Source organism: Pelophylax lessonae (assembly GCF_965119305.1).
Source record: "Pelophylax lessonae genome assembly, chromosome: 5".
Classification (NCBI taxonomy): Eukaryota; Metazoa; Chordata; class Amphibia; order Anura; family Ranidae; genus Pelophylax; species Pelophylax lessonae.
The window spans coordinates 540429730-540448261 of record NC_138772.1 but is presented as its reverse complement, the minus strand read 5'-3'; the positions used below and the strand labels follow the sequence as shown (position 1 = coordinate 540448261).

At 43.5% G+C, this 18532-nt stretch overlaps 1 protein-coding gene across 1 annotated transcript in view; it reads left to right on the top strand.

The window, feature by feature from the left end:
- TRAPPC9 (trafficking protein particle complex subunit 9) overlaps nucleotides 1-18532 on the top strand; it is a gene marked incomplete at its 5' end in the record, with an annotated part of 911701 nt that overhangs the window by 417249 nt on the left and 475920 nt on the right. Inside the window, one exon of the mRNA XM_082257414.1 lies at nucleotides 9265-9418. Coding sequence (XP_082113540.1) covers nucleotides 9265-9418 — 154 coding nt within the window. The remainder of the gene's footprint in view (nucleotides 1-9264; nucleotides 9419-18532) is intronic.

Below are 18532 nucleotides of genomic sequence, written 5' to 3'. Positions count from 1 at the left end.
GTGACCCTCGCCTTCTATCCTCAGGGCTGCCCGCTCCTTTCCCTGGACCCGATAATGGCTCCTCTGTTCATATTTGTTTACTCGATTGAAGCCGCCGTGTGTCTTATTGTTTAGAGTGCTCAATTGCCCCCCCGGGGAGGTTGATTAATCTCGCTGGTTATAATTAGCATGGCGAAACCTATCTGTTTACATTGTGAGCCTGCAGACCGGTTAATATCGTTGTCATTACAGCTTGTTTTATAGCGTTGTGGTAACAGATGTTGCGAGCGATGCTGCGTCCGGTGTGTTAGCCCTCTATATCTCTTTTACTATTTGGGGAATTGATCCAGAAATCCACCTCTGGTCCATAGATAACCATAAAAAAAGAAAGTGTGCAACACTGAGCGTGCAGAAAAGGAGCGCACTTCAAGCAAGCACTACAGACAAAATGACCCTTGGTATACCAATCTGCACCCTTACTATTTATATGGAAAAATATGGATGGTTTAATGCTTTTGCTGCAAGAGCCAATTTTGCACTTTTTTGACACTTGTTTAAAAAAAGATTAGTTAAAACTAGGGATTGACCGATTATCGGCAATGCCGATATATCGGGGGGCGATCTGCACGTTCCCTGATACATTGGAATTGGCCCCTGAGGTGACCGATATTTCGGAAAGTGCTTGTACCGGAGTGATGCCTGCAGCTAGAAGCAGGGCCGCTGATAGGCCAGTACAACTGGCCCTGTTGTACCAGGTCCTGTGTCCTCAGCTCAGCAGGGGGGCCCGGGCAGCTTGAGCTTAAGAGACGGTCTGACTCTGATAGTCTTCGGGTAAATGCCTGCACCAGTAGCAGAGCTCCCAGAACGTCCAAGTCCCGCCTGTCAAAATGATTGGTTGCTGGGCCCGTCTAGCATCCCAGCAACCAATCAGGTGCATGGAGACCCCGGCATGAGGAAGCTGTAACTTTCTCGTCTTGAGCTGCTCCACCTCCACCTTTGCTGTACTTCCCACTGACAACGGAAGGGCTGGAAGTCTGAGGAGACATGCTATCTGGACTGGGACAACTAATGTAAGTGAGAAGAGCTCCTGCCATAGCTGCACACAGAGGAGGGGGGTCACATGGGTCTATTTTAGAAGGACAGGCTTCCCCAGAGCTATTTACACTGACTGCAACCACACCACCCACAGTACTTGTACTATGCCTGCACTCTATGGCTGTCTCCTGTATGATGCCTGCACTCTCTGGCTGTCTCCTGTATGATGCCTGCACTCTCTGGCTGTCTCCTGTATGATGCCTGCACTCTCTGGCTGTCTCCTGTATGATGCCTGCACTCTCTGGCTGTCTCCTGTATGATGCCTGCACTCTCTGGCTGTCTCCTGTGTGATGCCTGCAGTCTCTGGCTGTCTCCTGTGTGATGCCATCAGTCTCTGACACCATGAGTTAGCTCACCAGGTGACACTAACCCTAGTGACGCTACTGCCCCCGCTCTGCTGCTCTTACTAGCAGGGGTGTAATTGCCATTTTTGGGCCCCTCTCTGAGCTCTGTGCTGGTGCGAGTGGAGGGACTTTTTTTTAGATATTTCGGATGCATGTGAATTCCGGGCCCGATCCTCATGGTGGCTCAATTTCAAGTCCCGGCCGCCTGCCGCCTATTTTCTTCCCTTGCAGAGTGATCTTCCTCCTCTCAGCTCTGATTTAGGCCCAAGACAGAGAGCGAGTGGCTGTGGGCAGGCAGAAGCCGCTGATTGTCCATTGTGAGTTTTATACTGCATTGCACTGCACACTTACTGCAAATATTTACTATGGATGCCAATATGGCATGGTGTGGTGATTGTACTGCGCTCTGCACATATTTACTATGAATGGCATGGCGCGGCATGATAAATTATCACTTGAAGACAAACCTGCACTTTGTTTCAAGGCAGGGTCTGGGGAGGGGCCAGGGGTGGGGCTGAAGGGGGCCCCATTATTTCTATCAGCGGCCCTGGCTAGAAGCATTACCCCGGTACCGGCGTCCATAGCCGACGGTCGGCTGTCTTGTATTGACAACCGATGCGCCTGAGAAGCCGCTCGGCTGTCATTACAAGGAGCAGGAGGGGACGCCCCCCTCCCGCCGCCTTCCACGGGGGACACACACACATATATACAGTATCTCACAAAAGTGAGTACATCCCTCACATTTTTGTAAATATTTTATTATATCTTTTCATGTGACAACACTGAAGAAATGACACTTTGCTACAATGTAAAGTAGTGAGTGTACAGCTTGTATAACAGTGTAAATTTGCTGTCCCCTCAAAATAACTCAACACACAGCCATTAATGTCTAAACCGCTGGCAACAAAAGTGAGTACACCCCTAAGTAAAAATGTCACAATTTGGCCCAAAGTGTCAATATTTTGTGTGGCCACCATTATTTTCCAGCACTGCCTTAACCCTCTTTGGCATGGAGTTCACCAGAGCTTCACAGGTTGCCACTGCAGTCCTCTTCCACTCCTCCATGATAACATCATGGAGTTGGTGAATGTTAGAGACCTTGGGCTCCTTCAACTTCCATTTGAGGATGCCCCACAGATGCTCAATAGGGTTTAGGTCTGGAGACATGCTTGTCCAGTCCATCACCTTTACCCTCAGCTTCTTTAGCAAAGCAGTGGTCATCTTGGAGGTGTGTTTGGGGTCATTATCATGTTGGAATACTGCCCTGCGGCCCAGTCTCCGAAGGGAGGGGATCATGCTCTGCTTCAGTATGTCACAGTACATTTTGGCATTCATGGTTCCCTCAATGAACTGTAGCTCCCCAGTGCTGGCAGCACTCATGCAGCCCCTGACCATGACACTCCCACCACCATGCTTGACTGTATGCAAGACCTCCTCACCTGGTTGCCGCCACACACGCTTGACACCATCTGAACCATGTAAGTTTATCTTGGTCTCATCAGACCAGAGGACATGGTTCCAGTAATCAATGTCCTGCTTGTCTTCAGCAAACTGTTTGCTGGCTTTCCTTTGCATCATCTTTAGAAGAGGCTTTTTTCTGGGACAATAGCCATGCAGATCAATTTAATGCAGTGTGCGGGGTATGGTCTGAGCACTGACAAGATGACCCCCACCCCTTCAACCTCTGCAGTAATGCTGGCAGCACTCATACGTCTATTTCTCAAAGACAACCTCTGGATATGATGCTGAGCATGTGCACTCAACTCCTTTGGTTGACCACGGCGAGGCCTGTTCTGAGTGGAACCTGTCCTATTAAACCGCTGTATGGTCTTGGCCACCGTGCTGCAGCTCAGTTTCAGGGTCTTGGCAATCTTCTTATAGCCTAGGCCATCTTTATGTAGAGCAGCAATTCTTTTTTTCAGATCCACAGAGAGTTCTTTGACATGAGGTGCCATGTTGAACTTCCAGTGACCAGTATGAGAGAGTGAGAGCGATAACACCAAATTTAACACACCTGTCCCTCATTCACACCTGAAACCTTGTAACATTAACGAGTCACATGACACCGGGAAGGGAAAATGGCTAATTGGGCACAATTTGGACATTGTCACTTAGGGGTGTACTCACATTTGTTGCCAGCAGTTTAGACATTAATTGCTGTGTGTTGTTATTTTGAGGGGACAGCAAATTTACACTGTGAGCCACCGTTCACACTGGGGCGACCTGTCAGGCAACCTGGTCGCCTGACAGGTCGCCGTAGGTCGCCTTCCACAGAGAAGCTGTGGACCCGTTCTAATAGGAGCGACACAAGTCGCTCCGACTTAGAAAAAGGGTCCGGAGCTTCTTTGGGGCGACCCGGAACAATGTTATGAAGTCCGTGCCGGCCGCTCCGAGGTCGCCCGGCGAAGTAGCGTCGCCCCAGTGTGAACGGGGCCTTATACAAGCCGTACACTCACTACTTTACATTGTAGCAAAGTGTCATTTCTTCAGTGTTGTCACATGAAAAGTTAGACTAACATATTTACAAAAATGTGAGGGGTGTATTCACCTTTGTGAGATACTGTAAATATATACATACACATACTGTATGTGTGTGTGTATATATATATATATATATATATATATATATATATATATATATATACATATTTATTTTAGTACGGTCTTTAAAAATATCAATTTCATTACCATTTCTGTAAATGTTGTTGAATATAAAAATTAGCATCTACAATTAAGTATTTCTTTAGGTTTTCAGCTTTCAGAACACGTTATTTTTTGCAGTTGATTGAAATACATTTTCAGATCCAAATATCCTCATTGTAACAAGTGGTAAAAATAGAAAACTTGTTCCAACGGTAAAATGGTTAAAAGATAAAATAATTTACTGTGCTTTTTTTAGTTCTCAGTTCCTTTAGAAAATCTACACATTCTAAAGCTGACCTTCCTAAAAATTATGATGTATTGTACAGCAAGAAAACTGGATGGGAATAATTTGGTTTAAATTAAATTAATTCTTTAATTATTTTTATCCCTTTGATTTTTCTATTAAGCTTTGTTTTCTGCGTTAGTGAGTCCAAAAACAAGCCGCACTTTATGTTGTTTAATTAGCTTTTAATTGCTTGTTAAACATTTGCTATGCTGGAACGTATTACTTTAAACCTGTAGTTCACTATCTCTGCCTCTCCTCCCGTAATTGTAGTACAAATAGACTTTTATTATATTTAATATAGTTAATTTATTCTTCTCTGGCTCATTGATTTTTGCTTTGTGCCTTTTGCAACTTTGCCAATGATAAGAGCCGCTCAGCAATGGGGAAGGATGAAGGCAGTACATGAGCCCCTTGTGCTGCTGTTGATCATCGGCACCATCTTTCCCTGTTAATTGAAGAGTCATAGTTGGATTACTTCTTGACCTGTTTGGTGTCGGGGAACCAGAAGTCCAAGCATTCCTCTCATAGCTGTTTTGTATGGGACTTTTATTTAATGAGCATTAACATAAAAATGTGTTCAACTTCAAGAAGAATGAAACCGATCACTAAAATCTCATATAAGGTTTATTATTATTATTATTCAGGATTTCTATAGCGCCAGCAGTTTACGCAGCGCTTTACAATGTTAGAGGGAGACAATACAGTTACAATACAATAAAATACAAGAGGATTAAGAGGGCCCTGCTCAGAAAAGCTTACAATCTAATAGGGTGGGGCAGGTGGTACAAGAGGTTGTAACAGTAGGGAATGAGCTGATGGAAGATTAGTTGGAGGTGTGATAGGCTTCCCTGAAGAGATGAGTTTTCAGGGATCACCTGAAAGCAGCTAGAATAGGAAATAGCCGTACAGGTTGAGGTAGAGCATTCCAGAGGATGGGAGAGGCCCTGGAGAAATCCTGGAGACGAGCATGAAAGGAGGAGACAAGGGAGCTTGAGAGTAGGAGGTCTTGAGAGGAGCAGAGAGGACGGTTTGGGTGATATTTGGAGACAAGATTGGTGATGTAGCTCGGGGAAGAGTTGTGAATGGCTTTGTATGTTATGGTTAGTATTTTGAATTTAATTAGCTGGGCAATCGGGAGCCAGTGTAGGGATTGGCAGAGAGGGGAGGGGTTTAGCGTGCTAAAAGTGGTGGCTGGTGCTCCATTGGCCGGGGGGGGGCGGCAGAAGGCCCGCACCATACCCCCCCCCCCTGGACCACACCAGGCCACGCACCATACCCCCCCAGGACCACAGCAGGACAGGCCAGAGGACAGGACCCACCCCACCCCCTGCTCACTCACTCTGCCTGGATATCTGCAGCAGCAGGCGGCTTCGGCTTCTTCCTTCTGTCCTCTGCGTCTCCTCCCTCCTCCTCTTTGCCCAATGGCACGGCTTCTCCTTTTGGCCAATCGGGAAACGGGTCTTAAGACCCGCTTCCTGATTGGCCAGGAGGAGGATCCCTGTGACAATAGCAAATTTTCATTCGCTATTGTCACACAACCGGGTAGTGCTCTGCGCCCTGAGCCCACCCTTTTTTTTTAGCTTTTTAGAGCCTCTAGCTCTAATCATATGGCTAAAAAAAAGAAAAAAAGCCCCAATGAAGTCCATGCGTTCGACGCCCCGCATGTAGATTAGGGGGCCGGACGCATAGATAGGGGGGGCGGCGCCCCTGCGCCCCCAATGCACCTGCCGCCACTGCATGATAATGTGATTTTTTAAAAGTAGTTTTTAATCTTTATAAAGATTCAGATCCATTAAAATAATACCTGGTGATTATATGAAAAAATAATACCTGGCAATTAAAAAAAAAAATACCTGGTGATCTTACCATGAAGGTCCTTGTTTGGACACTTCCTGGTATGCAATGCATGGGAACGTGTAGCAGGGTGCAACAGCAGAGCAGATAGATGTGCTTGGGCCTTCAGTGTTGCAGTTCAGCTTCCGAACCCAATGCTGTGAATGTATTTGTGTCTTTTTAGATTGGCAGCTCAATGGGATAGTTTTTGAGATTTCAAAATGTTCCATGATAACAGAAATTAATGTCTCCTGTATTCAATGATGTTCTGCTTGTACAAATTCCTAAAGTGTAACTAAAGGATTTTTTTTTTTTTTTAGTTTTGGATAGAGTGGAGAGGGATTAGAACACCTGTCAGGTTTTTTTTGCTGCCTGTGTCCCCCTTTCACCCTCTCTATTTGTCCGGTTTACTGTCATCATTGAAAAAGAAAGATGGCCCCAAATTTTGGGATGAAATCATAACAATAATATAGGGGAAATCTTCCAATGGGAACACTAGTTCTGGTGACTCTGGGATTCCCTCACTTTAGAGGGATCCTGTTCTGTCTATGGGACAGGTAGTGAAGTGAAATCTTCCCAAAGGGACACAGATGGCAAAAAAAAAAAGACGGGCTATAACTCTCCCTCATTGCATCCAAAATGAAACGTTTTTTGTCTTTAGTTACACTTCAGTCAAGGGGAGAAATTATCAGTATTAACTGCTGGGCGAAAGGCTCAGTGGATTTTTCGTGCAAAGAGTTGTGGGCTAGTGGTTGTCTGTATTGGTGGGTAGTGGATGTCTTAAGGGACCAGAGATTGTTGGCTAGATCAGCAAATTAGCATACCAATTCTGTTGACACCCTAAAGCCTAGCACACATGGGCTGAATGTCTTGCGACATCGGCCGGTTCAATCAAAACCGGCCGAAATTTGGCCCATTTGTATGGCAGCTGGTCTGACAGAATCGTGCTGGAAAACGTCTTCTGGTGGGTTGGGTTGTCAGAACATAATAACACAGTAAGGGAGATCGCTGTACTAACAGCAGATTGTTAGTACATCGGCTCCAATCTGAGATGTGAGATTTTTTTTCAGGTTGAAAAAAATAAAAATAGATAATGGTGTGTACCAGGCTTAAGGCTGACTATAAATTTTATAATCTTATTTTAGATTTGTCAAACCATATAATCTGAGGTTAAACCTAAACTCTTTAAATTTGTATGCAATCAGGCAGGGCCTTGCACTACATAGTTGAAAGTAAATCTAAAGGACATTAAATTAGAAAATTGTATAATGTATGGCAAGCTTTAGCCTTATCCACTATATTATGCCCCTTTCACACGGGCGATGGGCCCGGCGGATTCCGTTTTGCTCAGCGGGGATCGATCCGCCGATCCCCGCTGAGCAGGTGGATGGCAGCTCTGTCTCCGCTTACTTTGCAGACATGGAGCTGTCAGAGCCCCGCTCACCTCTATGGGGAGATCGGATGATAAGGGACCGCCTGTCCGTTTTCATCCGATCTGATCCTCCAGATGGATGGAAAATAGGGTTCTCATCTGTCCGGATTTCACGGACAGGATCGGATCAGATAGCAGCGGGTGTCGGCGGAGATGTCTCCACTGACATCGTCTGCTCCATAGGGCTGCATGGAGCATCCGATCCGGTCCGCCTGAAAAACTGACAGGCAGACAGGATAGGAAAGCCCATGTGAAAGGGGCCTTACCAAACATTTGTGGACACCTTACCGTCACACCTATGAGTTTAGCATGTAATTTCATGTGCAATGTAGTTCAATCTGATTTGGTATATGCAGAACCTCCTACTTTCATATATATATATTTTTATGTATATAGGGGATTGTGCACTTGTGACATCCCATTTCCAAACATAGTCTTTAATATAACCCCCCATTTGTGGATATAATAGGTATACTCTCTTTTGAGAAGGCTTTCTAGTGGAGTTTGGCGTGTCTGCGGGAATATGTGTCCATTTGGCTAAAAGAGTACCGTATTTTTCGGACTATAAGGCGCACTGAAAATCCTAAAATTTGATCAAAAACTGGTAGTGCGCCTTATAATCCAGTGTGCCTTATATATGAAAATAGTTTGAAAATTTACCGTTAACTGGATGGTTTGACCAAAGGGGTGCAACCACTGGACATAAGTGTCAATCGTTCCTTCAAGGCGAAACTGCGAATCACGTGGGAAAACTGGATGATGGAAGGACAGCACTCCTTCATGAAGACCGGGAGGCAACGCCGGGCCAGTAATGCCACTGTGTGCCAGTGGATAGTGGATGCCTGGCATAAAGTATCCGCCAGAACTGTCATCCGAGGGTTCGCGATGAGCACCTGCCAGTAAACCTCGCGCGGATCAACGTTCTAAAAAAAAAAAGTGCGCCTTATAATCCGGTGCGCCTTATATATGAAAATAGTTTGAAAATTTACCATTCACTGATACTGCGCCTTATAATCCGGTGCACCTTATAGTCGTGAAAATACGGTATTTGTTAGGTCAGGTATATGGCATTCCATTTGAGCTGAACAGTGTTCAGTAGGGTTTAAGTTAGGGCTCTGAGCAGGCCGCTTAAATTTCTCCACACCAAACTGAACAAACCTTGTCTTTATGGAGCTGGCTTTGGGCATAGGGGGACAGTCATGCAAGGAACAGAAAAGGATCTTCCCCAAACTGTTACTACGAGGTTGGAAGGGCACAAGTGTCCTAAAATATTTTTGTATGATATAGTATTAACTGTACCCTTCAATGGAAATGCCTAAACTCTTTCGTTTGGAGGGGTGTCCAACTACATTTGGCATGCTAGAGTATATTTCATTGGGTTGACTAATTTGTTGAGGTAAGAATTTTCTACCATTGCCTGTGCCACCCTTTAGAACCATGCCTGTGCCACCCTTAAGAACCAATCAGCATAGTGTGTTCCTTTTCATGGTGAAGTTTTTTTTTAATATGGAAGGGTGGCATGGAAGGGTGGCTATGGACAACAGACAGTATCTGAGTCCATTATTACAGACAACATACACAACTCCCGTGGTTTTGGTAAGATCGTTTCAGGAATCATATGTTGGTAAACTCCTCTGTTTTTGTCTTCTCAGAATGGCCATCCAAGTGGATAAATTTAACTTCGAAAACATTTCAGAGATGGTGGGAGATTGCCTGCAGTTCCCCAACCCAAAGGAACTAGAAGAGGAAAGACAATTAGCGAAGGGTCATGAGATCAACAGCAAGCTGGACATCCGTTGGAAGATTATATCCTTTTTTATGCATTTCATCTGACCCATGATATAACAGGTAGGCCCATAAAATCCTCAGGCCTTGCCATAGCTGGACCTCCTGGAAGATTTTGGTAATGTTTTACGTTTTCTCCATATGGGTATTTTTTTTTTTTTTTTTATTAGAACTGTGGCTTGTTAGGTGATATCTAAATTTTGTAAGAGTTTTGCTGGTTTTAGTATGCATTCACATTGCTCAAAAAAGACATACATAAATTCCTAAACCTATAGAAAAGGTTTTTCTAAAATAATTTGTGGTTCTACAGCATTTACAAATGCTTAAAGCTCACTCAACCTTCTGAAAGCTTCTTGACCTTCTTATATTAACCCTTTAATGCACAGAGCATGTAAGAAAGAGGCAGCTGCACTATGACATTTCCAGGATTTTAATCCAACTTTATTGTACCAGACTACATGAACACTACCACAATCCTTAATCACTTATGCACTTTGCTCAGTCTTAGGGCTTGGTTATAGATCAGTGTTTCTCAACTCCGGTCCTCAGGGCACATCAACAGGCCAGATTTTAAGTATTACCTTGGGGGATGCTACTGAGTAGCAAATTATATCACCTGTGATTCATTTCAGTTTTCTTGCAAACCTGGCCTGTTAGTGGGCCCTGAGGACAGGAGTTGAGAAACACTGTTATAGAGAGTCAGTCATTACACATTGAGAGTTGGAGGAGAATGTCAAGTTGGCTTAGAGTGGTGTTCAACCATGGATTTTGCCCACTTGTACTTACATTTCCCCACTGCTCTCTTCCTCTTTTATAGCCCTTTTGAAATATGTGGTTCTTCACCCTGTTTTTCAAGGTATGATGGAGCTTGTGACCTCCTCTCAGGATGGAGGGTCTTACTGCCCCCCTCCCTAGGCCTGAATATTGTCACATAAGGGAGGGGGGTTGACGTTTTCAGGGAAAGATCTTAAAGAGACTCTATGACCTTGCGCTGTATGGGCAAATTGACAGAGTCTGTCGAACTGCTGAAAAGTTTCATCAGTCAGCCAGCCAATGCACAAGGATATTGGATGACATTTATCACCAGCCTGATTGGAATTTTGAAAAATTGCAGAGAAAACTGCAATGGCTCTGGATAGGAAGCACATCTTAACTTTTATACTTAAAGCGGAGTTCCACCCAAAAGTGGAACTTCCGCTTTAGGTATTCTAACCCCCTGACATGCCACATTTGGCATGTCATTTTTTTTTTTGGGGGGGGAGCGGGTACCTAGTTTTGACAGGTACCCGCTCCCACTTCCGCTCCCTCCCTGCAATCTTCTGGGACATGTCAGAGGTCCCAGAAGATTGCCGGCCAATCAAGACGCGCAGTGCGACTCGCACATGCGCAGTGGGTACCCGGCTGTGAAGCCTGCAATCTGTCACAGCCAGGTGCCCACAGCAGTGATGCCGGCGCCGAGGGAGAGGATCAAGGCTTCGGGCGGCCGCATCGCTGGACCGTTGGACAGGTGAGTGAAATGGCTGGAACTCCGCTTTAAACTGAGCCTGTATTGGCAGACTTGTTTCGTCTAGCTTCTTATATTAAATGCAGTCTTGGAAGGGATACACAACGAGTGACTCTTTTAAGCCACCATGTGACGGCCTGGCACCCGCTCGGGTGTCTCTGCTAAGATACAGTTTCCTCCACTCTTGAACCAGGAACAAGGTATTATAGCTGGGAATTGCTGAATTAGACAACACTAGCTTAGGTGCAAACAGGAACTCTTTATTGAACACACAAACAGAATTTATACCAGACAAAATCAGATAAGAGCTTGATTGCATTGATTATTATCCTAAACAATGCAAACTTTAAACAGTAATATCATCAGTAAATCTAACAGTATATCTAATGAACAGCTGGCAGCTAACAGTAACCGCTGACAGTAAGCTAATCAACAGCCAGGCACCCAGACAAGCTTTGACTGGCAGAGAAGCCCACTCCAAACAGTCCAGCGCCTACAAAGGAGTACATAGAAAAGAGACCAATATGATAAGCTCTTTCAAATAACAAGTAAAGTTCCAAATAAAACAAACCAGGAATAGTCTTTAGGGCAAATACAAGGAAACCGTCCTTCAAAAATGTAACAAAAATGGATATATAACAAATACCGGTGAATGTGGGCAGAAAAGGTCCCTGCAGCCAGTGTCCGTGACACACCAGCTATGAAATCTGAAAACATTGACAATGCAGTAACGCTCTCAGGGGACAGCAATGGCAAGGAAAAGTGTAGACTGATATATTTGCTGACTTGACTTATCTAGATTATTGCATGAAATGTATCCCTAGAGGAGATACTAACAGAACCAATGTGCAACTAAAAATAAAATATATTACAAGTAGATAGCACGCAATACATACGGAAATGATATTTACTGTAAGTAAAAAATTTTTTTTATTAAATATCTTTTAGAAAAAATGTAATATATATATATATACTCTCTACTTTAATTAATCCTACAGGTGTTCTATCGGGTTGAAGTCAGAAAGTCAAGTTCCTGCACCCCAAATTTGCTCATCCATGTCTTTATGAACCTTGATTTGTGCGCGGGTGCGCAGTCATGTTGGGACAAGACCATCCCCAAACTGTTCCCACGAAGTTGGGAGCATTAAAAATTGTTCAACATGTCTTGATATGCTGACGCCTTAAGAGTTCCCTTCATTGGAACTAAGGGGCCAGGCCCAACCACTGAACAACAACCCCACACCATAATCCCCCATCCACCAAATTATTTAGACCAGTGCACAAAGCAAGGTCCATAAAGGCATGGATGGGCAAGTTTGGGGTGGAGGAACTGGACTGGCCTGCACAGAGTCCTGACCTCAACCTGATAGACCACCTTTGAGTTGAATTAGAGCGGAGACTGCGAGCCAGGCCTTCTTGTCCACATCAGTGCCTAACCTCACAAATGCACTTCTGGAAGAATGGTCAAACATTCCCATAGACACACTCCTAAACCTTGTGGACAGCCTTCCCAGAAGAGTTGAAGCTGTTATAGCTGTAAAGAGTGGGCCAACTCAATATTGAACCCTACGGACTAAGACTGGGATACCATTAAAGTTCATGTGTGTGTAAAGGCAGGCGTCCCAATACTTTTGGTAATATAGTGTGTGTGTATGTATGTGTGTATGTGTGTGTATGTGTGTGTGTGTGTGTGTGTGTGTGTGTGTGTATATATATATACACAGTATATATAAAATATTTATAAAGTATTTTTTTTTTTGTTATGCAAAAATCCATTTATACAATTTTTGTTATGGGAGTTTCTCTTTACCATAAATTGCATCCCTAACTGGATAGTGTTTTCTTGTTAATACTCTATATTTAAATAATTACCATGTTTTTAATTACGGTTTTCACGTTTTTTTAATCTTTTTTTTTTTTTTTTTCTCATTTTTGCTGCTGACCTCCTCCAGCCTCTTTCAGCCACTTCCTGTCTCCATGCGCTTATGTCAGCCGCACATCATTATTCTGGACTGGCTTCCCCACAGTGACAACAGTGGACTATGCTTCCACAAGTGTATTGGCATGGCCACTTCTAGTCTCCCCTTGGGCGCATGTGACAGGGTTGGCAACACAGGAGCATAATTGTGAGACCGTTGTCACCCAGTAACAGGAAATGCCGGAACAATGTCCTTCATAGCAGGATCACCAGGGATTACTTTGATTAAGCTCTTTCAGACCGCCCGCCACAGAAATACTGCGGCAGACTGGCCCTCCTGCGCAAACCGCCATATGTATACGTCGGTCGCGCGCCTGCAGCTAGGGGGTGAGTGCGCGCCGCTGGCGGTGCACTTCCTCCCCCACTCGGCAGCGGGGACTCCAATGCACGCGGCAGGCGGCTCTGATTGCCGCCTGACACCCGCGATTGCTCCCCGCTGAGAGAGAAGAACGGTCAGCTGTTGTAAACACAGCTGACCGTTCTTCTCTATGGAATGATTACAGAGTGCCTGTGATCCTTCTGTATAGGATCACAGGTCTCTATGCTCATTTCAAAAGCCACGCCCCGCCCCCCCCCAAGTTAGAATCACTCCCTAAGGCTCACATTTAACCCTTTGATCACCCCTGGGTTAACCCCTTCCCTGCCAGTGTCATTATTACAGTAACAGTGCATATTTTTAGCACTGATTACTGTAGTAATGTCACTGGTCCCTCCAAAAGTGTCAAAAATGTCAGTTAGGGGTCCGATCTGTCCGCCGCAATGTCACAGTCCTGCTAAAAATTGCAGATCGCCGCCATTACTAGTAAAAAACAAATAAAAAACAAACAAAAATTACCTAAGAGTCGGTTTACACTGGGGCGACACGACTCCTTACTACTTCGGGGGCGACTTGTGCATTACCATGCACCATGACTTCGGAGCGACTTGCAGGGACTTCACATAATGGAAGTCTATGCAAATCGCTCCGAGGTCGCCCCGAAGTAGTACAGGACCCTTTTTCTAAGTCGGAGCAACTTGTGTCGCTCCTATTAGAACGGGTCCTGTAGCGGTCAATGGACCGAGAGGGAGCGCGACTTGTCAGGCTGACAAGTCGCCTGACAAGTCGCGCTAGTGTGAACCGACTCTAAATATTTCCTGTAGTTAGTAGATGCGATAACTTTTGCGCAAACCAATCAAAATACGCTTATTGTGATATTTTTTTTACCAATTCTATGTAGCAAAAAACAAATTGGCCTAAAATGTTAAAAAATTAGATTTTTGAATTTTATTTTTTGGGAATGTTATATAGCAGAATGTGAAAAAATAGTTTTTTTCAGAATTGTCGCCCTATTTTGTTTATAGCGCAAAAAATCAAAATCACACGGGTGATCAAATACCACCAAAAAAAAAAGCTCTATTTGTGGGAAAAAAAAGGACATCAATTTTATTTGGGTACAGCATCGCATGACCGCGCAATTGTCCGTTAAAATAACACATAAATGTCAGTTAGGGGTCTGATCTCTCCGCTGCAATGTTACAGTCCCGCTACAAATTGCAGATCGCCGCCATTACTAGTAAAAAAAAAAAAAAAAACAAACAATAAAAATGACCTAAATATTTCCCGTAGTTAGTAGATGCGATAACTTTTGCGCAAACCAATCATAATACGCTTATTGCGATTTTTTTTTTTTTACCAATACTATGTAGCAAAAAACAAATTGGCCTAAAATGTTAAAAAAATTAGATTTTTGAATTTTATTTTTTGGGAATGTTATATAGCAGAATGTGAAAAAATAGTTTTTTTCAGAATTGTCGCCCTATTTTGTTTATAGCGCAAAAAATCTAAATCGCACAGGTGATCAAATACCACCAAAAGAAAGCTCTGTTTGTGGGAAAAAAAAGGACAGCAATTTTATTTGGGTACAGCATCGCACGACCTTGCAATAGGTCCGTTAAAATAACGCAGTGCCGAATGGCAAAAAATGGCCTGGTCATTAACCACTTAAGCCCCAGGAGATTTTACCCCCTTCCTGACGAGGTAATATTTTGCGATTTGGCACTGCGTGACTTTAACTGACAATTGCGCGGTCGTGCGACGCTGTACCTAAACAAATTTGACGTCCATTTTTTCCCACAAACAGATCTTTCTTTTGGTGGTATTTGATCACCTGTGCGATTTTTTGATCATGCGCTATAAACAAAAAAAGTAAATTTTGCAAAAATAACAATATTTTTCACATTTTTTTATATGAAATTCCCCAAAAAAATGTAAAAATTAAAATTTTTTAACATTTTAAGCCAATTTGTTTTATGCTACATATGTTTGGTAAAAAAAATCGCAAAAAAGTGTATTTTGATTGGTTTGCGCAAAAGTTATTGCGTTTACTAACTAAGGTAAAGATTTTTGTCATTTTTGTTGTTTTTTTTTTAACGAGTAATGGCGGTGATCTGCGATTTTTTTTTTTTGCGGGACTGCGACATTGCGGCGGACAGATCGGACCCTTGACTGACATTTTTTACACTTTTGGGGTTACCAGTGACATTACTACAGTAATCAGTGCTATACATATGCACTGGAAATATGTGTGGTGAGTCCTGCGCTGTCTGGGGCAGGTACTGCTCGAAAGGTCCAAGAGGCTATTCCCAGATGCTGCAAGTACCGAGACTGGTAACCATACAGTGTAAAAATCATACAGGGGTGGGGGATACTGCGCTTCTGGGATATTGTGGATAAACTGTGCTCAATTAAAAGTGTCTATCACTGTGGATAAGGCGAAATAGAACGTGTTCAAGCGGTTACACAAATAAGTAATAAATAAATCTAGTGAAGAATAATCTGTCCTACAATCACATATGTGCAAATAATGTCAAAGTGCTAAAAATACTGACAAAACAATCTAAGTATAATAAAAGGATAAATATATATATATAAGAAGATATAAACAACACCGCTAAAAAGTGCTAAAGATGCAATAAGTGACAGGTAAAGTGCTAAGTGCATACACTGGTGTATAAATAAATTATAAATAACTAAAGTGTCCTCTGTGATCCACAGCAATATATCAATATGGGTGAAAAACTATTTCGCCTCATCCACAGTGATAGACACTTGTAATTGAGCACAGTTTATCCACAATATCCCAGAAGCGCAGTATCCCCCACCCCTGTATGATTTTTACACTGTATGGTTACCAGTCTCGGTACTTGCAGTATCTGGGAATAGCCTCTTGGACCTTTCGAGCAGAAGCGCAGTACCCCCCACCCCTGTATACATATGCACTGTTACTGTAAAAATGACACTGGCAGTCAAGGAGTTAACTTTATTTGAGAGGGAGGGGTTAAGTGTGTCCCTAGGGGCGTGTTTCTAACTGTGATTGGCTATGGCTACTAGTGTAAGAGCAGAGATCAACGGTCCTACATAGTAGAACCGTATGATCACTATTCTTACACAGAGGAGAATGACAGGCGGCTTTGTTTACATTAGCCGCCTGCCTTTCTTCCGGTGTAACGGAAGATCGCGAGTGCCCGGCAGATACCGGGTCCGCCGGGCACACGCGCGGGGGGGGGTCTGTGACAGCGCGGGAGCGCGCCTCCGGCGGTGCACGCTCGCTCCCTAGAGCCTCACAGGCTAGCGACGTAGCCCTATGTCACTTTGCCTGTGAGGGGCTGACCACCGCAGTAAATAGTCGCGCGGCAGTCGGCAAGCGGTTAACACAGGGCAGAAGGGGCAGCTGCCCAGGGCCCAGTCATTGTTGTCATTGTTGTGGGGGCCCAAGGCAGCTTCCCCTTGATGTTTGCACTGCCTGCAAATAATGGATAAGTGGCTTTGGGAGGGCCTATGAAATGTTTGCCCAGGGTCCAATCAATATTAAAGACAGCCTCGGTGCAGGGTAAGACTAAAGCTGACCCTACACATACCAAATTCAGCAGGAATTTGCCGAAATGTGTTCCGTGATAGTTGATCCAAAAAGTCCTGCGGCGGTCGGCAAGCGGTTAAGGGGGCAAATCCTTCCAGTCCAGAAGTGGTTAAATCTGCAGATTTAAAAAATAATTTAAAAAAATATTTTGAAATTGCAGTAACATGTTAAATCTTATGTGATATTTTAGTAATTGGGTTTGGATGTCCTTTAAATACCCGTTTCTAAATATTTTCTCATATCTCATGTCTATCAGAACAGCTTAAACTTGTAACTCACCCTGCACAGTGCCGGCTGGGAAAAATACATATCTGCTGCATCAAGTGCCTTTATTACAAAACAACAGACTCTGAATTGCATCGGGACAGCCAAGTGTTGAAAGGCCATCTTCTCTGTCGAGTGCTCTATTCACATTGTAATCAATTTAGTTTGCTCGGCTGGTCCTCGCGGGGTTCCAACGTCTCCACCGCTCTCCCTAGGCGCTTCCTTTGAGCATTTTAAAGCAGCAAGGAAAAAAAAATCCCTTTTTGGTTTCTACTAATCAGATACAGGAATCGCGTTGTTCTATTCCCGCAGCGGTCTGATGGACCCTTTCTGCGTACGAAGAGGACATTTTCATTGAAATAAATTTCCATCTGTTTGACACTACGGAGTTTGGATAACCTGTTTTAAACTGCGACGATGAGAAAAAGTTTTAGCCAAAGTGGAACTTTTTTTTTACTTGTAGTGGAGTCAGAAGCTTTTTTTTTTTATTGGCATGCTTTGATGTCTGATTTAAGGGACTATTCTATGTTGCTTTAGCTTTTCAATAAGACATGAGAAGAAAACTTAGAAAAAAGTATATTTAAAGTCCTATTTTTGTTTATAGCGCATAATCAAAAAAAAGCAGAGGTGACCACCAAAAGAAAGCCCTGTTTGTGGGGGAAAAAAAAGGAAGTCAATTTTATTTGGGTACAGCGTCGCACGACCACGCACTTGTCAGTTAAAGTAACGCAGTGCCGAATCGCAAAAAATGGCCTGGTCATTAACCGCTTAAGCCCCAGAAGATTTTACCCCCTTCCTGACCAGGGCCTATTTTGCGATTCGGCACTGCGTGAATTTAACGGACAATTGTGCGGTCGTGCGATGCTGTACCTAAACGAATTTTACGTCCTTTTTTTGCCACAAACAGAGCTTTCTTTTGGTGGTATTTGATCACCTGTGCGATTTTTTTGATCATGCGCTATAAACATAAAAAGAGCGACAATTTTGCAAAAATAACAATATTTTTCACATTTTTTTATATGAAATTCCCCCCCCAAAAAAATGTAAAAATCAAAATTTTTTAACATTTTAGGCCAATTTGTTTTCTGCTACATATGTTTGGTGAAAAAAATTGCAAAAAGCGTATTTTGATTGTTATTGCGTTTACTATCTAAGGGAAAGATTTTTGTCATTTTTGTTGTTTTCTTTTAACGAGTAATTGCAGCGATCTGCGATTTTTTTTTTTGCGGGGCTGCGACATTGCGGCGGACAGTTCGGACCCTTGACTGACATTTTTGACACTTTTGGGGTTACCAGTGACATTACTACAGTAATCAGTGCTATACATATGCACTGTTACTGTAAAAATGACACTGGCAGTGAAGGGGTTAAACTTATTTTTGAGAGGGAGGGGTTAAGTGTGTCCCTAGGGGTATGCTTTTAACTGTGATTGGATGTGGCTTGAGGTGTAAGAACAGAGATCAACGGTCCTACATAGCAGAACCGTATGATCT